We start from the raw sequence: 24,303 nt of genomic DNA, 5'->3' as shown, positions 1-24,303 counted from the left end.
TCAAGTCTTTAGAAGCCCTCCCATCTTTTCTGAAGCTGCACGATTGACATGTGCATCCACATTGTGCTCTTCTCTGGGCGTGCACGCACGTGCGCACACCTCTCCCCATGCACCATGGCTCTATGTAGTGCTATGCTGTGAATATGAAATAGGACAGCCAGCATCTGCACTGCGGCCATCCCGCCCTGGCCTCACACTGTGACTGCTGCTCGCTGCCGCTGGTCGGCCTGCACAAACACACCAGCACGGAGCTTTGTGCGCGCGCTCGTGTTTTCTTGTCTGTTCATTTGTTTGTGTGAAATCATTTCCTTGTTTGTCCTGCTTTTGATTTCAGGCAGACGTCGTGTTTACCTGCAGACGCTCTGTGCGTGTTTGTCTTCACGTTTGCCCGCATGCTCGCTGCTACCTTTTAATCTGCACGCAGCATCTGTGCTGCCGAGTGTAACGCAGTTAAAGGAAAACAGAAACTTGGCTCCAGCTTTCATCGTGTCGCTGAATAAAGACCACATGGTCCAGTTTCATTATTGGTTTGTACATTAAATATTATCAACCAGAGAAACACACAACAAGCAAAAGTTTAAGTGGTTCATTTGTGTCTTAATAACAAGAATTTAATCAGATAATCTGTTTATTCATTACTTATACAGTTTGTTGATGTCCTTTCAAGGCTTCAGTAAAAAGTCAGTTTCTTGGCATCCTGGACTCCATGCAGCCCTCGCCTCGGTCGGAAGGTCTACACGAACTCAACGCCCCTGAAATACAAGAAAGCCTGAAAGAGGAAAGGAGGCAGGGAAGAAAGAAGGACGGAGTGAGGAAAGAGGACAGGAGGAAGGGAGAACTGTGACAATCGGGCCTTTGAAAAACTTGAGGAGAGAGAGCAATTTGAGTTGTCTTTGACTTTCTCTGTGTCTAATGTGAGGAGATAATGGGCGGCTGAGGCAGAAGGAGAATGCTTTAAAAAACACCTTAGTCATGAGCGGGCCACGGCGCAGCACCGCCGATTAAATTAACCCGATGTGGACGGGTATTTATCCAAGAACAGCTACGGTCCATAAAACGGCACCGAGCAGCGCCGGGCAAAGGTGTCGAGTCACCGTCTGCAGAGTGTTTTACATGTAAGCTTCAGACAAACAGGAGCTGCAGGTGTTCAGGTTCCTCCGTCTGACGGCAGAGTTTGGGCCTGTGGGATTATTTCCTCCTCGTCGGTCGCTTTCACGATCGATTCATCGTAAACTGTTAAAGGCTGTGTGTGTGTGTGTGTGTGTGGATGCGAGTAGTCCTCTGGGTTAAGGAAAATCCTGAGGTCTGTGATGCAGGTGTCTCACTGTCTAGATGAATGTTTTGTCCGCCGTGTCTCTCCATCACCTTCCCACCAAACTACCCAGTCAGCAAATCCTGCAAGACTTCTGTGTGTGTGAGTTTATGTTGATCTCAGTGATGTCTGACTGTTTTGTCTACCACTCTGTGTGTGCGTGTGTGTGTGTTCCCGGCTTGTTTTTATTTGCGGGCGTATTTCATGTTTGCGTCTAATGTCAGAAAAGCTCGAGCTGGTGGCAGTGCGACAAATTAAAGCTGCGTCACAGAGGAGGGGGGAGCAAGGAGACGTGGCTCGTCGCAGGATAAGGGTTAACAGGGATCAGTAGGTTCGGAGGTCGGTAACGACACGAGCATCAGAAAGTTGCAGAGAGTGTGTGAGTGTGAGTTCAGTTCCACCCTGAGCATCTGCAGTGAGATCCGGTGACTGGGGTTTTCTCGGCGGGGTGATTTATCACCTGCGACGAGACGCACTACGGTGGGGTGGGACCGAGGGAAAGGAAGGTGCCGAGGAGGGTCAAGAGGGGGGGAAAGAAAGAAGAAGAAGCCGAGTGGAAAAGGTCAAAGTGGTTGTAAATCTTTACGGGGCAGAGAGATGACGGGAAGGTGAGGCGTTACCGTGAAAGACAGGACACGAACACAGCCAGAGGGGAATCTAAGAAAATGCCTGTTGGGAGCATGCAGCTAATTACTGCAGACGGTCTATGTCTGGACTCATCTCCATGGTAACAGGACGGGCCAGCAGGGCTGGCCGGCGCACAGGAAGACACAGACGAGGAAATCGATGAACAGACAGACAAAGCGGGGAGCGAAACCGCGCTCATTAAACCACATTCCCCCCTTTTCAAACTGTTTATCTTCGTGTCTGCGTTCGTGAAAATGAATTAGCCTCACGTTAAGGAGAGCTTCAGCTGCAGCAGGCCGAGCTGGAGATCACAAGAGATAAGGAAAAACAGTAAGTCTGGCCATGTGTGGAAAAGGTTTCTCCGTTCTCACAGACTCAGTTTCCTTTCATTGCGATCGATGGACGCTTCGATTAAACTTTGTAGCACTGAATCGCAGCTGTAGAAGGAGCGCTATAGCTGCACGGCTGTACAATAAAGCACGCGTGTGCTTGTTCGGCCATTGGGGTGCTGCAGGGTCATGATGACGGGCTATCAGAGAAGGAGGTGCAGATATTCGGGCCTTGCTTCTTGACACTCGTTTGGGGAGACCGGCAGAACGCTTCTGTTTATGGAAGTGGAAAGAGTCGACATGTTGAGACGGGCATGTCAGATATGTGGCAGGAGCGTGCGATAGGAGAGAATAGTGCGCTGTGAGGTATATACCCTGATAAAAAACAAAGCACACAGGCCGTAATGACACTACAGCCTGTGTGTGTTCTGTTTTCTAAGGTTTGACCTAAAGCGAAGGCTGAACTCGTGTGTGTCCGAGATGAACCAGGCCCTGCTCTTCCAGCCACTTCCACCCTCGGTGACCCAGCCTCGTTTCATTTTGCCAGCACACATGTTGCCCTTTGTTCTTCGTGTCACTTTTGTATCAGGTTTCTTGTTATAGATAAAGGTCGTGAGCGTTTCTTTGAACGCAGCTTGGCACAAACAGTCCATCGTCCCAAAAAGCCTCCAGGTCAGCAGCAGGTTCACAGCCAAAATCTTCCCGCTGTAAGGTGACCCTGCTCACCGCTGCACCACCCAACCCCACACCTGATGCTAAAGTCAGACCCCGTGGCTCGGTAAACCACCCGGTTTCATTTAGATGTCCAAACATGTTGGATCCGGGCTCCAGTGTGTGAGCGTCACACGGTCACTGACTCGGTGATGGATCCACGGGATTATAAAAATAACGCCGATGGAAAGGGAGGAGCTGTGGTGGCGATACGCTGCCTGCAGTTTGTTTTTCCTCTCTGCTGTCTCAGTATTTACTTATTAGAAGTGATACACGGAGCGCTTCTCAGGAAACGGCGATCAGTTCCTGAGAGCTCGTTTGAATAACGTTGTTTGCAGCTCTTCCTCTGGTTCGCTGCACTGTGAAGTTAGTCTCGTTTCTTTGGCAACAGCTCACCAAATAAAAAGTGCTGGACGGCGTACGTTTTTCTGGCAGATTAAAAACGAATAAAGTTTTGTTGTTTTATGCCACGGATGGTTGTTTTTGTAACAAACCTGCTGTGGTGCTTCACAAGGATTTAAGACTTTGTTCTTCTTCGTTTGAGGTAAAATGAGTAGAGAACAGACGGGCTTGTTCAAACACTGGTGTTCAGCCTCGATTCTGCAGTCGCTCATTCGGACTTCAGCCACTAGACTGATTGTTGACAGGAGAGACGGCGTGATTGGTGTGTGTGTGACCTGTGGGGGAATATCGGCTCGAAGCATAAAGGGTTAGAAAAGATCGGACGGTGTTCGTCAGAGCCCGACTCTCCTCTCCTCCACCTTCTGCTTCCTCACGTCAGCTGTTTTCTGTCTTCCTCTCCACCTCCTGTCTTCCCCCCCTCTGCTCTTTCCGTAGCCTGTGTTGCATTTCCGTGAACGGCGGCGTGGCTTTCGTGCTTCTTGACGACGCCGGTGTCACTCTGGTCCCTCCCAGCAATCAGCGTGTTTTTGTTTACACCCGTTCCCCTCCCTCCAGTCCCTCAGGACAAATATCTTACATCAGATCACTCGAAGCATTTATAGCAGTGCTTTTGGAGCTCAGGACTCCCACCGTGGCCAAATATAGTAAACTGTGTGTGGATGAGTAAGAGCGTGCGTGTCCTGAGTGAGCAGCTCTGGGGTAAAAACCTGTTTGTTATTGTTCCCAGCTCTTTGCCTGTAGACACCGCGGCCAATTAAAGGGGAGGTTTTAAGTGTTATGAGCAGGAAGTGTTGCGTGTGTGGCTGCACGCTATTGGCTGCCCGGCTTTCTCCCGCGTTCTCCCCCGAGGATCGAGCAGCCGGGGCTTTTACGGCCGTGGCCAAATGAAAGGTAAACGTAGCACACCTTTGATCACGCCTCGCGTTTAAACACCTTTACTGGAACTGTGTGCATGCGTAAGGAGGAGGCGGGCAAATGATTCAATGACACAGTGAGGTTTTACGTGTGTTTGTGTTTGGCTTAATGAGAGAGAACCTCTCCAGGATGCTGCCTCCTCGTCTTGTTGTGCCAGCGAAATCATCCCTTCGTCCGTGCCTCCCCCTCCCCTTCCCCACCCAGCCAGCCAGCATGAAAACAAAACAAGGCGCTGTATGAATGAAAGTGGGAGGGGCAGAGTGGCCTAGAAAGGCAGGCAGGCAGATAGAGCGGTAGATAGTGGTGCAGGGCAGGGTGAGACTGGGATGGAGAGGACAGTGGAGTAGGAGGGGATGAGTGAGCGAGCGTGTTTGGCATAGTAGCTAACCCGCGTTAGTGTGAGCAGACACGGTCCTGCTGCAGTGGTGTGTTTGTGCTGCACATGTGCAAACTGCACGCTGCTTCTGTGAAGAATAACAGACATTTTGTCGTCTCGTGGATTTGATTGAAAAACATGAGCCTCTGTTTCTGGCTTTGGGTAAACGGATCGAGCCTTTAGCTTCGCCCCCCCCCCCCTCGGCAGCCGGTCTTCCCTGGCGTGTTGGCTTCTTAGCTGCATCTGCTCCTTCCCACCTGTCCCAGCACGGCCAGGGTTAACCCTGGGAGTCTCTCCCCTCCAACATGGAAGAGACCATTCAGTGGGTGCCTCCCCCAGCCAGCTAGCACATTGGCTAAAGCTTAGGGTGGATCCAGAGGGCTGGAGCGATTCCCCGGCATGGATCTGGATCAGCCCTCCCCTTCACCATTATGCGGCGGAGTGGAGGGTGAGGGCGGGGGAGGAGCTGTGCATTCTTCTCGGTTGTGCGCAGCGGCGGCGTCTTAACGGCACTTAGTAAAGAAGATGTAGAGGAGCGACCTCCGCATGAACTACCCCAGAGGACGGAGATGGTGTTTTTCCCTGCATTAGTCATTCTCCCTCTCCGGGGTTTTTCCCCCGGCTGCTCCCTTCATTATTGTTCCTTTCTTTAACCTCGTTACCCCACCCCATCCTCACCCCTAGCCACAACCCTGTCTGTCCCCTCCGCTTTTACTCAGGCAGCACAATGGGCCGCCCTCTCGTGCAAAAGGAGGCATGCTGGGGTGGGAAGGTGGGGGCCCTGGATGTAACCTTGGCAGCAAGAGTTGTCCTCAACAGAGGCTGCATCCCACAAAAGCTGCAAACATTGCCCCCCTGGCACCTTTTTAGGCTGTTCATCAGCGTGACACCTGAATAATGTTTCCCCTTCAGTTCTTCGCTGCTAGAAGAGCGATCGCAGCTCGGCTCACGCGATCAATTCAGACATCGCACACGCTATACAAGCACACGTCACGTGGGTTAACGGACACGGAGCCCTCATCCTCCAGACTAAAGCAGGACAGAGGAACATGAAAATGAGCTGAACCCGCCGGGGACACGGTGAGATGACCGAAGGGCTCGTCCGGTCGAGACGTGTTTTACTGAACAGGCTCTGAATTAAGGGGAACTCTCTGAAACAGTGTTTTTACCACCTTCTCTAACACCTGCTGAACTTTCAGGCTTAAAACACTGATCAGTTCAATCTTCTTTTATTGCCAATATTTTACTATGAAGACCAACTTCCAGCCTTCAGTTATCACTTCTCCACTGCACAGCTGAGGGCAGTTTATCGGCGCTGTGGGCGCCGATGATAAAAAGGTTGGTGGTCGGTGTAACGTGAGATCTAATGAGTCTGTGGTCAGAGACTACTACAGTCAGCGGGTCAGACCGGACTGCTAATCTGATCACAGCTGACTCTTAGGCTCTTTCCCAATAGGTCCAAAAACTCTGGCGTGAGCCCGTGTCACATAGTGTTCAGCCTTTCAGCAATTAAGCCGGTTTCCTTGGCAACGTGGGCTGCTGCTGACCCTCGGGCGTAAACTGCTCAGGTGAAGTCGTACAGTTTTCCAGCCTGAGCTGGTTTGATTTGTGCAGTCATGTGTCCATGAAGTACGTAAAGCGCATACTTACTAATAACATGTTAGTCAGTTCAGTCCACGTCACATACAAACACACACCCCCTCTGCTCCTTCAACCCCTCCCAGTATCCCAGTATCCACTTGCAGTGAACACTGGGATGTGCGTGCCTGAAGAGCAGACGAGCCTTTGTAGCTTCTCTCAGGTATGAGATGACAAAGTCAGTGGTGCAAATACCAGCGAGCGAACAAGGAAGTCCTCGTGTTTTGGGTTTTTTGACCTTTGTGTGGAGGTCAGACGTTTTCCATCTTGTGTTCTTCCTCATGGCTGCGCACGCTCCCGTTTTCTCTTTGAGCGACCGCAGCAATAACAAAAGGCCAACTACATACACACCTGTTTATAGTTCACGTGTGGATATAAACACCCAAAATGCACGCGGTTCACTCGCTGCTCTCAGATCAGTGCGAACCACAGCTTGGTGGCCATTTCGCTGTGATGTTTGGTGAGCTGTGAGATGCTAAAAGGAGCAGCAGTGAGCAGCTGTCAGCGCAGCCTTGTGTTTGAGCTCGTCACAGAAGCTGTCCGAACGGTGACGCCGGCGGGGGAAGCCGGATAAAACGCGTATGAGGAGAATATGTATGAGCTCACATTTAACCGCCTCTTCCTCCTTTCTGCTCGTCTCCTTTAGTGTGCGTGGACAACTGTAAGCACAGTGCCTGCACCCCCCAGGGCCAGTGCTGCCACGACCAGTGCCTGGGCAGCTGCTCTGAGCCGGGTAACGCCAGCAGCTGCGTGGCCTGCAGGAACCTCCAGCACGGGAACGCCTGCGTAGAGAAATGTCCTCCTGGATACTATATCTTCAGAGGGTGGCGCTGTGTCAGCTTTGCTTTCTGTCAGGTTGGTAATAATTGCAGTTAATCACCAGTTCATTAATAAACTCGTGTAATTACATTTTCCCCCCACTTGTTGTACTTGTTCATATACTCAGGACCTCCACAACCAGTGTAAGCAGACTCGGAAACAAAACCAGGACCGGGACTCGGGCTGCCATGAATACGTCATCCACAGCGGAGCCTGTATCCCAGAGTGCCCTTCCGGATATTCCAGTATAAATTCCACTACGTACGTCTGGCTGACACACAAACGCACGCACAAACCTCGCTGATGGTAGCTGTCGTCACATGGTTGTAAATGTCATCCCACCGCCACTCTGTGGTCACCGAACACATTTGCACAGAAGGGAACTTTACATTTGTTTGTTACACTCGATAAGTTATGTAGCGATGCAGGTAAGTCCCCGTCTGCTCCAGCTTCTCCTCGTGTTGCCTCTTAATGTCTTCTGCTCAGGTGTTCACCAAATCTGAAATGGGACAAAGAGCATAAATACAGCAAAGCACACGCAGGCATGGGGCAACCTGTATGTGATTGTTGGCCCCGCTTTGTGCAGTCCTTAGTAACCGTGCGTTACTGTTTCACTGGAAACCTGAGCAGGATGAGTCACAAACTCAGCAGCACATCAAATAAAGAAAAGGCAATATTTGCAGGAGCAGTTACCTCGCAGCGCTGAAGACACAGTTTCCATTTAGGCATTAGCTACATGATTTCATATGCAAATTAGTCCTCTGATCTCAGCCGCTGCAAATACGTCCCCGGTTTGTTTTCACGGCCTCCGTCACATTTTGTTCTCGGTGATTACTCAGCTGCATCGGCGAAGGCACAACGCTGTCCAGAGAAGTTTATAAAACTTTTAGTACGGAGATTATGTGTTTTTAATTTGCTTAAATGAGGTTTTATTTTGCGTGCAAAAAACACTTGAGAGTTTTGATTCGTCTGGAAACCACATATGAGGGTCCTGTGCTCCCAGTGATGTTTAAACAGTCTGTGCTGGTGAGCGCGTCTCCTGCAGTTTTCATGTGAAATTTAGCAAAACACTCTGTGTGCATTTCAGAAAGGGTTTAAGAGTCAGTTTTATTTATTTATTTATATATACATATATAAAAATGTTAATTCACAACAACTCTCCCTTAAGACTCTTTATTTTGGAAGATAAAGACCCTAAAAAATGAAAAGTAACCACACAGCAGTGCCACGGTCATATACAGCCAGGAGACCAAGTTCAATACAGGAGCAGAAAATTAAAGTCAGAGTAATGAGGAATATCACAAACTAACCACCTCCTATGACCACTTTTAATAAATGTATAGAAATACATGTAGCTGTACATAATTGTATGTCTTTAACGTGAATTTCAGTTTTGACTGCGTCCCACCTGCAGTACCTCCGTGGCTCACCATGGGGCCGCAGCCCACACTTTGGTAATCACGGCGCTAAAAGCAAACTCTCGACGATATTGGGGAGCGTTTAAAAAAAACCCAACCCTATGAACAGGAAGAAGAAATCTCGGGTAGATCCAGGCTCGGGGAGCGGCGGCCATCGCTGTGACCGACGTTAGAAATCTGGAGCCTCAGCTCAGTCGTCTCTGTTAACCAGATATACTGAAGTCAGACAGGCGAAGAGTCAAAGTCGAAACACCGGTTACAGTTTTCCACAGTGCACGTGTAACCTCGTCTTATTGATGTCTTAAATGTGACAAGAGCTTTTAATAAACAGACGTCCAACCTGTTTACCTCACAGCATATTCAGCTTTCTACTTGTAGTAAAGGGGGTGAAGGAGAGAAGAACATCCTGTCTCGTAGCTGTTGCTAAACACGGAGGACGTGCGTTTGTTTCGAAGAAAGCGTGTGTTTACATGCTTCCAGTTAGAGCTGGGCGATATGAGATTTTTTCATATCACGATATGTTTTTTTCATTTCAGGCGATAACGATATCTATCACGATATAAGCCAAATAACTATATTTGTAAGATTTAAATGTGCCGTTGCTCACAAGTAAAATGTGAAATAATCAGCAGCTTGTTTTTAAATATTTATTTCCCATAATAAGTTCAACAGGGTAGATGTACTTAAGGAACCTGAGACTTTTTCAGATAAATAAAGGCAAATATTGCAAACTACACAAAAGGCAGCCGCTAAAGCGTTTAAGTTTCAAAATAGAACAAATGAAACAGACTAAATTGTCAATTCCTCGGTGGGAAAAAGTAAACAAAGCTGGGGCATAGAAGCAGAACCGAGTCGTATGTGTGGAGGGACAGTAACTGTGTGTATATGTAAGCATTTAAACACTGCAGAGAGTACAATTAACAGTATTGTAGAAATTCATTTCACCGAAACAATAACGTGGCGCACAGTGTGACGCATGCACCAGTTTATTGTATTTCCAGACTTGCTTTCGGCACAATTTACAGTGCACGCTACTCTGTTATTTGTCAGACTTGAAATAGCTGAAATACCTTCACACTACGGAACTTCTATGGCTCTTCCGTTCGACAATCTCATTGGAACCATCATCTGTTTTCTCTTCGGTCACGCTCGGTTGATTTTTCTAGTCGGCACACTCATTTCCTCCATTACCCGCTGGCTGCTTCCCAAACAAACACACGTGCGGCTTGGCACTTGTGCTGTACGTAGCAAGTCACGCGACGTGACGCTGCGGCTGTGATTGGTTCGGCTCTGCGCTACTGAATTTGGATTGGCTGACCTTTCTAAAAAAAAAAAAAAAAAAAAAGAGGACAAGAGCGGCGAGGTCTATCGCGATAGCTTAATTTCTCTATCGAGTAAAAGTTATATCGCGATACATATCGTTATCGTTCTATCGCCCAGCTCTACTTCCAGTGCACACACATACAGCCGAGGCAGCGAGGGCAACACGTTTGTCTCAGCAGCAGCTCGGAGAAATCCTCCCGCAGTCTGTCTGTGGCCGACGCTATCGATAGTGACGCGTTTCAGACTTAATTATTTATTTTCTTTGAACACAGCTTTGCACAAACAGTCCATCGTCCTTATTTACTTCTTGATTGCAAAAGGTCGTCACCTAGCGTGAAGAAGAAGTGGAGTGAAGTTTGCAGACAGATGGTTAGGACTGTTGAGAAAGACTAAAAGTGGCGAGTGTGACAGGAAAAGCAGCGTTGGCTCTAACAGCAGCAGGTTGTGCGCTGCAGCCACAGGTGGCTGAATGATTGATGGTGTTTGTGTTTTTCTGGCGTACCTGCGTTTGTGCGCGTGCGTTTATTGTTTATATATTTTCACGTGCACAAACACACGTTAGTGTTTATACGTGCAGAAGGTTCTGGCTCATTACCAGCAAAGTGTACAGACGGGTTACTTTTTCCAGGTGCAGACATGATGTTACAGAGAAGACGGAGTCATATTGTGTGTTTATTAGATAAACAATACCAACGAAGGCGTTTTAAAGCTTTTAGTACAAACAGCAGAAAAGGTAACAGCATTTAATCGTCACGCGCTTTAGAGAGAAATGCATCTCGCCAGCCTGCGGGGAATATCGCGTGCTTAGACGCAAAAGAGCATCGCTGTAAATCTCAGTCACACACCCCGAGGCCGAACGGCAGCCTTTATGTGCGCATGTTTTTTGTGCGTCCTTGCACATCGATGCGTAATCCTGGGCAATACTTTCAGGCATGTCAAGAATGCCTTGGTTGTTATGTGCCAATGAACTACACAAAATGGAAATATTGGTTGGTCGCCAGGTGACGTCCACGGCCTGGAACGAGGCTCGATGTCCACGTCGTCATTGGGAATCTGTTGATTTTTGCGACATTACAGCCTGTTTTGGTTATAACGAGAACATGTGTCATCATCTGGCAGCAGCTCCACCCAGACAGACACGAGCACGCCCCGTCCGCCACTGCTTTCACACCCACGCCGTCCAACGTGAGCATGGCCCACCCATCGGTTTGCATCATGTTTTTGCTGGGACTCTTAACAGACTGCTGAGTAGGAGACCCTGCCTCCCTTTGGTGCCTCCAGCATTGTGCATGTGTGCATATGTGCATGTGTGCATGTGCAGCGCTGTTAGCACGCATCTAAAACAACAACGACATGAGAGGTGTTAGATATGATGGAAGCTGCCCTGTACTTCATTTTTCCAGGTAGATATTAGAATAGAATAGAATTCAACTTTATTGTCATTGCACACGTCACAGGTACAAGGCAACGAAATGCAGTTTGCATCCATCCAGAAGTGCAGAATTAAGTAGAATTAAAAATGATCGTATTGTACAGAATGATTATTTACACAGAATTATACAGCAGTGCAGGTAAGTGAGATATGTGGATGATTTCTACAGAGGTATGTAAAGTGCTGGTGGTTCAGTGCATGTTATTATACTGTGTATTATGTTATATTAAGATAATGTGAAGAAACGCTTCATAACTGCATCTTCATCCTCCTCTGCCAGTCTAAAAAGAGTTTCCTCTTTCCTGGATGTGACAGCAGTACCGCTGTGTGTGCACGTACGCTCGCTCCAAACCAAAGCCTCTGTTCTCGACGGTTCGGGGAGTCCGAGTCACAGAGTTCAGCCGGACGGATCAACGCTGTCCCTTTAAGAGCTCCGGTCGGACGCCGCCTGTCTGCCTGTGTGTCTGTGTTTTTCACTACAACGACCCAAAACATTCTGTCTACGCTGCAACTAGAGCGTTACTTCTGAGGAGCTGAATATACAATTTTCCATGTGGGAGAAAGAGACACAAAATATGCTTGGAGCTTTTCTTAAAAGTCACTGTTGTTCTGCAGAATTCATTACAGTGTATTTCCACTCACTCACAAGTCACAGAGAATGATTCGTCCACTGAGTGCGAGAAATGAGGAGCTTGATAAGGTGGAAACCACGAGGAGCCGAGCGTGGAGCTGTCAGCGTAGATGGCAAAAGCAGTACCTGTGGGGTGTTTCATGCCACTGTGACTGTGGTAAATGGGGTCTTCATCGCAGCCTGGCTGTCTGGGAGGGGTGGGGGGCTTATTTTGGATAACTGCGTGTATGTGCGTTTGTGTTTCCTGCACAGAGGGAATATAATAGGAGCTGCACAGAATTAAAGCAGGGTGAGCTTATGAATAGCAGTACAACAGCTTCCTTTGTTGGCTGCTTCCTGGGCACAGGGGCTCCTTTAAAGACGTCCCCGGGGCCTGAGTTTGGTGATCGGTATCTTTTCTAATGATCCAGAGCAATCCCCTGCCCCGGCTGACATGCACTCTACCTTTTTTAAGCAAACGTGAAAAACATTATAACTGAACATCCTCGATTCCCTCAAAATAGGAAATGGGGAAGTATACATGGAGGCATCCTTGCCCTTCAGCCAGTGTGCAGCGTGTATGGCTAAAGCAGGTGGGTGGGGACATCGAGGGTGGAAATGAAAGCTGGATTCTGCTCATTTGAGAGTGCATCAAAAAAATAAACAGTGCTCATTTGTGAATGGAGCAGCACGTACCAGACTACTCGCTGCACATGCCAGGCCTTTTGTGAATGATTTTCTTGAAGGGCGCTATCAAGGCCTCATCGCCGCGTGCGTGCGTGTGCATATGATTACGTGCAAAAGCACGTTTGCAGTGGGAGGACATCGCTCTGAGAGCTGCAGCTGGCGCGCGAGTCTTGTTTCTTTTCTCTGTGATATTTTTTGCACTAAAACTAGCGGCAGAACATTAATCCTGTTAAATAAACCATTTTATTTTAGAGGTTATTAAATCATTTGAGAGAATTATAGAGATTCACATAAGTGCAGCAGCTTATTGAGCGCATGTTTGATGGTTTCTTGTTTGATTCACCACCGTCACTTCCATTAAAAACAGATATATATGATTATATAAAGTATGCCCCACCAATACACCGATATACCGGTTGGAGGTCAATACTGATATTGACAGATTTTAACCATTTCGTCATCAATCCACATTTCCGTTTTAGCCTTTAACGTGGACGTCTGTGGGGATTGACTCATTCTTGGAGCCAGCCTCAAGTGGACATGAGAGGAACTGCAGTTTTAGACACTTGAATGTTGGCTCGTGTTTGTTTTCTAATTTCCTTTGGACAAAGGGAGAAGAACCAGCAGCTATAACAGAGCAGATGGATGTCTGCCCATGTAGAAAGTCTGAATAGACCTCAGAAAAACTCCGCTGAACAGATTCGTCCTTGTTGTTTAAAACTGCGATGTCATCCCCGGCTCCGACCCACGGCGCTCCGCTATGTCACCGAGCATTCCTGCCTCATTCCAATTCTGATAACTGCACGCAGAAACATTTGAGGCATTTTCTGTGTGTTTCGCTCAGAAAACAGTTTTGTTTGCTTTAACCGAAGGCGTTTCTCTGCAGCGTCCACGTTGTCTCCAGAAGTCCTGACCTTCAGCTAGTCGTGGCTCGCACACAAAGCTCGTTCATTAGGATTTTGATGTTGTGTGTTTCTCTGTGTAGGCTGACTTGCTCACGGTGTGCGGGCTTGTGTCCTAAAGAGTGTGTGGGAAACAAGACCATCGACTCGGTAACGTCGGCCCAGGCTTTGAGGGGGTGCACCATTCTTAAAGGCAACATGATCATCAAGATTCGAGGAGGCAGTGAGTACCACTTCCTGTTTCTCTCTCCGTGTCGCCTTCTTGTCCATTACTTGGGTTTCTTGACTTTCCCCCCTTTGTTAAAACTTTTTGAGCCTTTATCTGTATGTACCTGACCTCTGTCTGCTCTCATCAGCTGGTAGCTGTTTATGTGATGAACTGTCGTCTTTATAGATAACATAGCAGCCGAATTGGAGGCGAGTTTGGGTCAGATTGAAGAGATCACAGGCTACCTGACCATCCGCAGAGCTTACGCCCTGGTCTCCCTCTCATTCCTCCGCAAACTGCGTGTCATCAGGGGGGAGCAGCTCGAGGCAGAGTAAGTCTCCTCTCCTCTTGTCTCCTCTCATTTCCTCTCGTCTCCTCTCTTCTCTTCTCCTCTCCTCTCTTCTCGTCTCGTCTCCTCTCCTCTCCTCTTGTCTCCTCTCCTCTCGTCTCCTCTCGTCTCCTCTCCTCTCGTCTCCTCTCTTCTCGTCTCCTCTCGTCTCCTCTCGTCTCCTCTTGTCTCCTCTCCTCTCTTCTCATCTCCTCTCCTCTCGTCTCCTCCCCTCTCCTCTCCTCTCCTCTCCTCTCCTCTTGTCTCCTCTCCTCTTGTGTCCTCTCGTCTCCTCTCTTCTCGTCTCCTCTCTTCTCGTCTCCTCTCTTCTCGTCTCCTCTCCTCTTGTCTCCTCTCCTCTCTTCTCGTCTCCTCTCCTCTTGTGTCCTCTCGTCTCGTCTCTTCTCGTCTCCTCTCTTCTCGTCTCTTCTCCTCTCCTCTCGTCTCCTCTTGTCTCCTCTCCTCTCTTCTCGTCTCCTCTCCTCTTGTCTCCTCCCCTCTCCTCTCGTCTCCTCTCCTCTCCTCTCCTCTTGTCTCCTCTCCTCTTGTGTCCTCTCGTCTCCTCTCCTCTTGTCTCCTCTCCTCTTGTCTCCTCTCCTCTTGTGTCCTCTCGTCTCTTCTCGTCTCCTCTCCTCTCCTCTCGTCTCCTCTTGTCTCCTCTCCTCTCTTCTCGTCTCCTCTCCTCTTGTCTCCTCCCCTCTCCTCTCGTCTCCTCTCCTCTCCTCTTGTCTCCTCTCCTCTTGTGTCCTCTCGTCTCGTCTCTTCTCGTCTCCTCTCTTCTCGTCTCCTCTCCTCTCCTCTCGTCTCCTCTTGTCTCCTCTCCTCTTGTCTCCTCCCCTCCCCTCTCGTCTCCTCTCCTCTTGTCTCCTCCCCTCCCCTCTCGTCTCCTCTCCTCTCCTCTTGTCTCCTCTCCTCTTGTGTCCTCTCGTCTCCTCTCGTCTCCTCTCCTCTCGTCTCCTCTTGTCTCCTCTCCTCTCTTCTCGTCTCCTCTCCTCTTGTCTCCTCCCCTCTCCTCTCGTCTCCTCTCCTCTTGTCTCCTCTCCTCTTGTGTCCTCTCGTCTCCTCTCTTCTCGTCTCCTCTCTTCTCGTCTCCTCTCCTCTCGTCTCCTCTTGTCTCCTCTTGTCTCCTCTCCTCTCTTCTCGTCTCCTCTCCTCTTGTCTCCTCCCCTCTCCTCTCGTCTCCTCTCCTCTCCTCTTGTGTCCTCTCGTCTCGTCTCTTCTCGTCTCCTCTCCTCTCGTCTCCTCTCCTCTTGTCTCCTCCCCTCTCCTCTCGTCTCCTCTCCTCTCCTCTTGTCTCCTCTCCTCTTGTCTCCTCTCGTCTCCTCTCGTCTCTTCTCGTCTCCTCTCCTCTCGTCTCCTCTTGTCTCCTCTCCTCTCTTCTCGTCTCCTCTCCTCTTGTCTCCTCCCCTCTCCTCTCGTCTCCTCTCCTCTCCTCTTGTCTCCTCCCCTCTCCTCTCCTCTCGTCTCCTCTCCTCTCCTCTTGTCTCTTCTCGTCTCCTCTCTTCTCGTCTCCTCTCTTCTCGTCTCCTCTCCTCTTGTCTCCTCTCGTCTCGTCTCTTCTCGTCTCCTCTCTTCTCGTCTCCTCTCCTCTCCTCTCCTCTTGTCTCCTCTCCTCTCGTCTCCTCTCCTCTCCTCTTGTCTCCTCTCGTCTCGTCTCTTCTCGTCTCCTCTCTTCTCGTCTCCTCTCCTCTCCTCTCTTCTCGTCTCCTCTCCTCTTGTCTCCTCCCCCCTCCTCTCGTCTCCTCGCTGTGAGTGATTGATTTTTCTGATGTCCGATCTCTTTCAGGGCCTATGCCTTCTATGCGCTGGACAACCAGAACCTCCGTGAGCTTTGGGATTGGTCCAAGCACAACCTAACCATCCTGCGTGGTCGCACATTCTTCCACTACAACTCTAAGCTTTGCATGTCTGAAATCCGAAAGATGGAGACGGTGACTGGAACCCGGGATCGAAACCAAAAGAACGACATCGCTTTACGCAACAACGGGGAGCAAGCTTCCTGTAAGAGCACCAGAATACGGGACTGCCTTGTTTTTGGGATTGCTCTGACCAAAAACTAACGTGAACGTGATTATTGTGTTTGGTCCTTTAGGTGAGACGAAGCTGCTGAACTTCACTTTGATAAAGACCAAGTCGAATATGATTATACTGAGGTGGGAGCCATTCTGGCCAGCAGACTTTAGGGACCTGCTGGGATTCATGGTTCTCTACAAAGAGGCGTAAGTAAATCATTGCTTCGTGTACAGACGAGGACACACAAAAGCCAACACTTTACTCTTCAGTCTGTCTGACACACGGATGCCTAACAATGTTGGGACGTTTTCGTTCCATGTGCAACAGGCCGTATAAGAACGTCACCGAGTTTGATGGACAGGACGCCTGCGGCTCTAACAGCTGGGTGATTGCCGATGTCGATCCGCCGCCTCGTTCCACGGAGGGAAAGAAGGCAGACGACCCGGGGTACCTGATCCGACCGTTGAAGCCCTGGACCCAGTACGCCATCATGGTCAAAACGCAGCTGTCTGCGTCTGATGAGCACCAAGTCCACGGAGCCAAGACCGAGATCATCTACGTTCAGACGGATGCTTCCAGTGAGTAACGCCATGAACACCGACGTTTGTGTTTGATGGATACTTCAATGACTGTAGAACATCTGACGTTTTCTAAGTGATTGTGTAAAACTACTCTGGACTTCTGTTGGGGGGCTTTTTGTAAACACTCCAACTGTTGTTAATTGTTTTATATGATGGGATGTATTAAGAAGCCATTTGGGCTTAAACTGAAACAACTTTGGGACCTTGCTCACGTTTGGATGAACCTTCCTTGATGAGGGGGGGTGTTGCCCTCATACTACTGTCAGCACTCATTTCTTTATATTTTGTTTCCAAGTTGCTCGACTTTATTGTAACTTTTTAAAGTGCTCTTGAGCAGGCTCTCTGAAAGTTTTCCTTTTTGTTTGTGCAGTGTTTGTCCCTGATCATTTTTATTTGTTTAAACCTCTTAACACTGACCATGAACCAGGAATCATTGGAACATAAAAGGAACCAAACTTGAGGGATGAACCAGACGACTTAGCAAAGAGCCGCTTTTCAGTTGTGCCTGTAGACACTCTGTTACCTGCAGCAAAAACACATTTCTTTAGTTGAATCTGTAAAAAAAGCCAAACATAAGCCGCCTGACAGGCAGAAAATAATCTGTGTGAACCTCAAACTGATTCCAAAAGAGCTGTTAGCCAAAAGCTTCACGGCATGCAGCTTATCCTTTAAAAAAGTGAGGAAAATAGAAGAACAAAGGAGAAGGAAGACAAACTGTTTACAGCACATGAGCAGCATCTAAAAGTCAAGAAACAGGACAATAATCTGGGAAGGCTGCGACGCAGGAAGATGCATCTGTCCCTTCAGCTGATCCATCTGGTCTCAGTGGAGGGTGGACTGCACTGTGCTGAGGAATAAACGTGTTTAAACAAATATCGACTTTTAAGCTCGTTAGAATTGTGCAAACTGTTATGTTTGGTGTTTCCATGGATGTTTGCATATTTAATAAATCGTTGGACCTATTTTATTTTCCAAACAAGGTAAAAAGAAGAAGGATGGAATGGTGCCTCTAGACTCTAGTCTGATGGAGCTAAAGTCCTTTTGATGCACTTACATTTTGTTCTCTGTCCCCGTCAGAACCCTCTGTTCCTCTGGACCCCATCTCCTCCTCCAACTCCTCCTCTCAGATCATCCTGAAGTGGAAACCGCCCACCAGTCCCAATGGCAACATCACCCACTACCGGGTGGTCTGTCGAAAGCAGGCGGAGGACAGCGACCTGTACAAATTCGACTACTGCTTACAAGGTTGCAGTTTAAATGGTTCGCCCTCTTCAGTCATTTGAGGGGCTTTCCCTGACTGCTGTGTTTTCCCGTCCAGGAATGAAAGTGCCGTCTCGCATCCCGACCCACCTGGACAGCGAGGATGAGCACAAGTGGAACCAAACAGATGAGCCCACCTCGGGCGGCAGGTGCTGCGCCTGCCCCAAGACGGACAGCCAGCTAAAGAAGGAGCAGGAGGAGATAGAGTACCGCAAGACCTTCGAGAACTACCTGCACAACGAAGTCTTTGAGAGCAGGTACGAGAGCAGGTTCATTCCCAGCATCTGAACATGCGACGATGCCTTGGCTGCATCGTTTACCCACATGCTAAATGAAAACTTAAATAGAGACGCACCCCAGCACCTAAATTAAAGGTTTAATTCGTGTTCCTGGAGCCGCTTAATGCCCTCGAGTTTTGCAGAAATGTAACAAATTCTTTTGGTGTGAGTTCAGCTTCACACCGAGTGAAGCACCAAAAGGAGCTTCTTGTCTCGTTTGTTTCTCTTCGTGACCGGAGTTAAACCAGATCACTCAGCCTTGGTGTGAGTCTCTGTGCCAATTCTGTGTCCTCCACCACTGTGTGTGGTTTTTATAGACACTTGTTTTTGTGCTGGTCACCCACCGTCGGGGGCTTGCAGCGGGAGGTGCAGTGTCTGGGCCCTGGTGCCCCTACCTTGTTCTCGGACACACAAACACCCACAGTCTCTGCCTCTGCTTCCCTGGGGGGGTGATCACTGTGCCCATTATCATTCATGCCGGTCAGGAGCGCAGTCATGCAGACTGCCATTTGGAGACACGCACACACACAGCCGTGCGCACATCAGCCTCATTTTGAACTCCTGCTTCTGAGCTGGCCAAGGTCAGCTCCATACAGTGCAGGACACCAGAAGCGGCTCACGCTTTTCTTATTTTGTCACGCAAACGGACACGAGCTCCCGTTTTTTTCTGCTTTCACTCGGTCCTAAATGCAGCACTCGGGTTCGTCTCTTCAACAGTTCATACGCAGTAAATCTGCCTTTCATTGCACATCAGGTGAAACATCTGTGTCTTGATTTGGTTTGAGCTCAAGGCCTGTTAGCTGGGATGGTGGCTCGCACTCAGATCCATCTGGATGGCCTGGCACCACCTAGTGGTGAGAGTCAGTATGTCTCCTAGGATGGTGTTTGTGCATAAATGTCATGAAGTTAGACACACAGGAAAGGTTAGTGCGAGCAGAGGTCTGGCTTGCTTCCACAAAACACCATCTGTCATCTGCAAACACTTGATGCACATGAAACTTGACGACTTTGCAGGTCCGCGCTCTGTCACTCACTCATATCCTATTCTAACTTTTACTTCTGCAGACCATCCCGGCGGCGCCGCTCGGTGGGAGTTGCTAATGCCACCCAGCCTCCTCTCTTCCTTACTACAGTTCCCAATCTGCAGTTGGATTCAGGCACAATCGCCCCCGATGGCGAGGATCAAGAGGAATCCAAGGTATCGAGCGTTTTATGTTTACCACATCTTTTCCCTTCACTTTATTTCGAGTTGCAGTCGAAGTTCAATCTCTTTTCCTTTCTGCTCAGGTGGAACAAAAGGTGTTCTCAAAGGAGTCGACGGTCATCTCCAACCTGCAACACTTTACCAGTTATAAGATAGAGATCATAGCCTGCAACGATCCGACAGATCCCAAACGCTGCAGCATGGCTACTTATATCAGTGCCCGAACTATGCCTGAGGGTAAGAACGGGCACACGCGTGTGCAAATAGGCTGCTGGTGCACCGAATATCAGATTCTGGAGATAAAATCGGCTGCGCCTCACTGTGAAGTGCTTTTCTCTGTCTGACACCTGCAGAGAAAGCAGACGACATCCCAGAGCCCGTGACCCACGAGATTGTGCAAGGCGAGCCTCCCTATGTGTTGATTAAGTGGAATCCACCCATCAACCCTAATGGGCTCATCATCCTGTACGAGGTCTTCTACAAAAAGGTCGGAGACTCAGAGGTCAGTATGAACCACTGGCAAACCTTAGAGAGCGCTGGGCCTGGAAAATGTTAGTGGGAGGACTCGGGGTCCTTTGTTTTTCAAAACCAAAGGGCACAGAGGTGATGTGGGAAAACAGCCAGCAGAAATGATCCCGATTCGCTCTGCTGGAAGGACATGCACAGAAGGAAAAGTAGACGCAGGTGAGAAGACAAGGAGTGATCTGGGTAGACTCCAGGGAGGCGAGGCAGGCCGGGAAGGAAAGGCTTCCTGTAAACACCCAATTTGTGTCTGTTCATTATAGAAGGGGACAAGGAAATATTTGTTTACAGCCTCCTGGTGCTGCGTGTCGACGCTGTCGGACGCGTTCGTTTGTGGATGAAATTCTGGGAACGTTTGCGTGCATAAGGTCTCGTCTGTGACGGCGCGTCCAAGTCTTGTTGTTTACTTGCTCTAAATGTGTGAATTCATCTCTCATTACTATTCATTGCTGCACCGCCTGACCCCAGGAGCCAGTAGCAGATCTGTTACCATAGTGACAGAGGCAGGATGGAAGACTAGTATGCAGTGGCAGCGATGGACTCGTCTCACGCGACATCTCGCTGCGCTGAAAAACCGCCCGTGGCCCAGACCGATGTGGATTCATTTAAAATGATGTTTGGGGCGCGTTGGAGGCTCACATCGATGACAATGCTGAGAATGTTACAACACAGTTATGAAGGCTGGATGCATTTATCACTGCAGCGATCACTTCCTGCTGCTTTCAGTGGAACGGACTTCAACTGCGACAGTGCAGTCGCGCATCAGCCAACCTTAAGCGTCCTTAACACAGAGTCAAACGAGCCCAGCTTTTCACTTCTATCGAAGGGCTACAGGCCAATTTTTAGATTACAGTCTTATGTGTTTTTGCACATGTCAGCTCTTTGGATACATTTTAATTCAACCGCATCCACTTTAAAAAATCGCTCCTTCGTGTGAGTGTATGCAGTGATTTGGTCGGACCCTGAGCACAAAAAGCTCTGGTTGTTCTTCTCACTTCAGCACAACATTCAGGTTTGCACCAAATCACAGCAGCACTCCCCTCGAGGCCCTTTATACTGCAAACCAACGAGCCCAACAAACAGCAGCAAGAACGTTTAAGCGTTGGCCCTTCAAAATAAGAGACACGAGCTCGAGCAGGTCATTCTGTGAGGTGAAGGTTCGCTTCACAGCAGCATGAGAAGACGGGGTGGAGTGTGGGCTGTCCACCCAGTCAGGGGTTAAGAGTAATTGGCTCAGCAAAAATACTTTGGTCACTTTTGATTGGGTGGGAATAGAGCAGCGAGTGAGCATCATGCGTGTGCTGCGTCCTGCACGCTCTACCCTGGCACCTGAGTATTTGAAGTAATGTAAACACATCTGAACTGTAGTATTTCCTGCTGTGCCACATGTGTGTAAAAGTAACCTGGAAATATCCGGACCTGTTTGTCCTGAAAGTCTCTTCCGTTATTTATTTAAGCAAACTTTTAGAATAACATGGGTTTTCTCTCTTTTCCTTTTGGGCCCAGGTTCACACGACCTGTGTGTCACGGCCGGCCTATCAGAAGCTCGGTGGCACCAAGCTTTCCCTTGTTCAGCCTGGAAACTACAGCGTGAGGGTTCGCGCCACCTCGCTGGCAGGAAACGGCTCCTTTACTGAGATGATTTACTTCTTCATGCCCAACCGTAAGACTCTAAGAGTCGGACTTCTGAACTTAACAGAAAAGTGGAAGATGTGCCAAATTTACTGTCTCGTGACCGCTCTGTTATCTGTTGCAGCTGATCAAGGTTTGATTTGGATTGTCATGGGTCCCGTCATCTGCTTCATCCTGCTGCTACTCGCGGGAGGTGGAGCGTTTGTGTACTTCAAAAAAAGGTTAGTCTTTAACCAGCAGGCTGCCCATTACAGCCATAAACTCCAGTGACTCTTAGTGACTCTGTGTGGTCGTGTTACAGGCAAACCGAAGGCCCCTTAGGAGATCTCATCACCTCTCCAAACCCCGAGTACTTCAGCGCTGGTGACAGTAAGAATGAAATAGTTGTTTTTTCCGTCATACGATGATTTGTTCCCTCAGTTCGCTCTGTCAAAACGGTCATTTGCACCTGTGTTGTGTAGTGTACGTTCCTGATGAGTGGGAGGTGCCCCGGGAGAAGATCGCACTGCTCAGAGAGCTCGGTCAGGGCTCCTTCGGCATGGTGTACGAAGGAGTCGCCAAAGACATCGTCAAAGGCGATCCGGAGACGCGCGTGGCCGTCAAGACGGTCAACGAATCGGCCAGCCTGCGAGAGAGGATCGAGTTCCTCAACGAAGCCTCCGTCATGAAGGCTTTCAGCTGTCACCACGTGGTATGACTCTTTAAACCGTTAAACCCTCAGACAGCGTCACGGCACGCCGAGAGGACACCGGAGCAGCTGCTCGTCAATTACACTAAATTACAGCTTTCCCGTCGTCTCGCTGAAAGCGGCGGCACACGTCTGACTCACAGTCGTGTCTTGTTTTGCCGGCGCTGCCGTGTTCACGCACAGTTTGACTCTACAAACAAATGTTGTAACTGTTACTGTGGACCTACAGAGCCGGCTGATCACTAGTTTAACTGCCAAAGGTTAAAACGTCAGCTGTAAAGATCAGATTGAGGTGTAGCTTTATCATTTCTAGTCATTAAATTGAAATTTTGGCTACAAAGTCTACTGCTAGAGTTGAGCGTGCCGTTTTAACACGATGAATTGTTTGCAGGTGCGTCTGCTCGGCGTGGTGTCCAAAGGTCAGCCCACCCTGGTAGTGATGGAGCTGATGACCCACGGGGACCTGAAAAGCTACCTGCGGAGTCTCAGGCCAGACTCTGAGGTATGTAGTCCTGATTAGTGTGCTCCCACCTATTTACACACTCTGGTATGTAAGCCCCGCCCCCAAACATCACTCATGTGGTTTAATACCTGTATTATTTACATATGGATGCACTCCCTGAAGCCTGTTTGCTGAAAATTAAGCAAACTAGGGCTCTACAAACTCTGGGTTTTTCCACCTGTGTATAGCGAGTCACTCAGACCGATGGGCCCATGCACCAGCAGTGTTGATGATTTGGGACGTGCAGTAAAGCCTACAGCCATTTGGTTCGCCTAATGGTTGTTCATAAAATTTCAGGTGAAAAGAAGTTGCACGTGTTATGATTTTAGCTAAGATTCCTCTGCTAAGGCTCAGTAATGAAGATGGTGATCAGTAAACGATAGACTCACCTGCTCCTGCTCCAAGTAACCTGAACAGTACACGGACTGGTTCTTATGTAGTGCTTTTCTACTCTTTTATACAACATGCCTCAGTCGCCCATTCATACAGGATCTTTTTTCTAAGCTAAAGTGTGTTCTAGCTAACATTCACACGCCGATGGATCGGAGAGTATCCCAGAGATATTGGGCATGCAGACTGGGAATCGAGCCACCAACCTTCCAGTTGGCAGTAGGGATGGGTATGGTTTAGGCTACCTCCTGAGCTCCAGCCACCCCACCTTTGCACTCCACCAATCCTACGAACATCTTTGAGTTTAACTAAAATGCCAGACAGTAGCTGTGGTATTGGGGCAGAATATGGATCGCTGTCTTCATTTCCCCTCCACGGGTAGATGATCCAAGTAGTCGTGCAGTAACATTTAGCTCGCCAGCGTAGCGAGTCGGTCACGTGACTGAAAACTACGCCCGAGTATTTCAGCAGATGTCCAGCACAGCGTTACCTGCGGGAAGCTGTGAGTGGGTCTAACCTGTTTGTGGTTTGTAGAACAACCCGTCTGGTTCCCCACCGCCGACTCTGAAAGACATGCTCCAGATGGCTGCAGAAATCGCCGACGGCATGGCCTACCTCAACGCTAAAAAGTTTGTCCACAGAGACCTCGCAGCCAGGAACTGCATGGTGGCGGAGGACTTCACCGTCAAGATCGGAGGTACCAGAACGTGTTTGGTGTTGTCGATACCGCCGCGTAGTTGGAGGTGTTGTCTTAACCTTTGTCTCCGTCGCTCTTCCTCTCAGACTTTGGTATGACACGAGACATCTATGAGACGGACTACTACCGTAAAGGAGGGAAGGGCCTGCTTCCTGTCCGGTGGATGGCACCCGAGTCCCTGAAGGACGGAGTCTTCACCGCCCACTCTGACTGCTGGTGAGTCACAGCTCACACAGTGGCCTACCGTACAGCCGCACGTCATTCGGCCTGATCTCGTTTGTTTGTGCGTTTGTACATCTGCAGGTCGTTCGGTGTTGTGCTGTGGGAGATCAGCACGCTGGCCGAGCAGCCTTACCAGGGTTTGTCCAACGAGCAGGTGCTGAAGTTCGTCATGGAAGGAGGATTCCTGGATCGACCGGAGAACTGCCCTGAGAGGATGTGAGTAGATGCGGAGCTGGGAAAACTGCCGTCCACGTTACACAAGACTAAATTGGCCTTT

At 49.1% G+C, this 24,303-nt stretch overlaps 1 protein-coding gene across 1 annotated transcript in view; it reads left to right on the top strand.

The window, feature by feature from the left end:
- The window catches only part of insrb (insulin receptor b), a 77,100-nt gene that overhangs the window by 45,097 nt on the left and 7,700 nt on the right, over positions 1–24,303 (top strand). Inside the window, exons 3-22 of the mRNA XM_085264505.1 lie at positions 6,957–7,165; positions 7,257–7,390; positions 13,585–13,724; positions 13,896–14,040; positions 15,824–16,038; positions 16,130–16,256; positions 16,378–16,628; positions 17,709–17,876; positions 17,950–18,148; positions 19,235–19,367; positions 19,457–19,610; positions 19,727–19,875; positions 21,402–21,558; positions 21,652–21,748; positions 21,829–21,896; positions 21,989–22,218; positions 22,607–22,717; positions 23,642–23,804; positions 23,891–24,020; positions 24,108–24,242. Coding sequence (XP_085120631.1) covers positions 6,957–7,165; positions 7,257–7,390; positions 13,585–13,724; positions 13,896–14,040; positions 15,824–16,038; positions 16,130–16,256; positions 16,378–16,628; positions 17,709–17,876; positions 17,950–18,148; positions 19,235–19,367; positions 19,457–19,610; positions 19,727–19,875; positions 21,402–21,558; positions 21,652–21,748; positions 21,829–21,896; positions 21,989–22,218; positions 22,607–22,717; positions 23,642–23,804; positions 23,891–24,020; positions 24,108–24,242 — 3,115 coding nt within the window. The remainder of the gene's footprint in view (positions 1–6,956; positions 7,166–7,256; positions 7,391–13,584; positions 13,725–13,895; positions 14,041–15,823; positions 16,039–16,129; positions 16,257–16,377; positions 16,629–17,708; positions 17,877–17,949; positions 18,149–19,234; positions 19,368–19,456; positions 19,611–19,726; positions 19,876–21,401; positions 21,559–21,651; positions 21,749–21,828; positions 21,897–21,988; positions 22,219–22,606; positions 22,718–23,641; positions 23,805–23,890; positions 24,021–24,107; positions 24,243–24,303) is intronic.

Source organism: Mchenga conophoros, linkage group LG23, assembly GCF_057382185.1.
Source record: "Mchenga conophoros isolate Kocher_MC1m ecotype Shallow Benthic linkage group LG23, M_conophoros_male_GT1.1, whole genome shotgun sequence".
NCBI lineage: Eukaryota > Metazoa > Chordata > Actinopteri > Cichliformes > Cichlidae > Mchenga > Mchenga conophoros.
The sequence above is the reverse complement of the archived record's forward strand: the minus strand, read 5'-3'. Positions and strand labels throughout refer to the sequence as shown.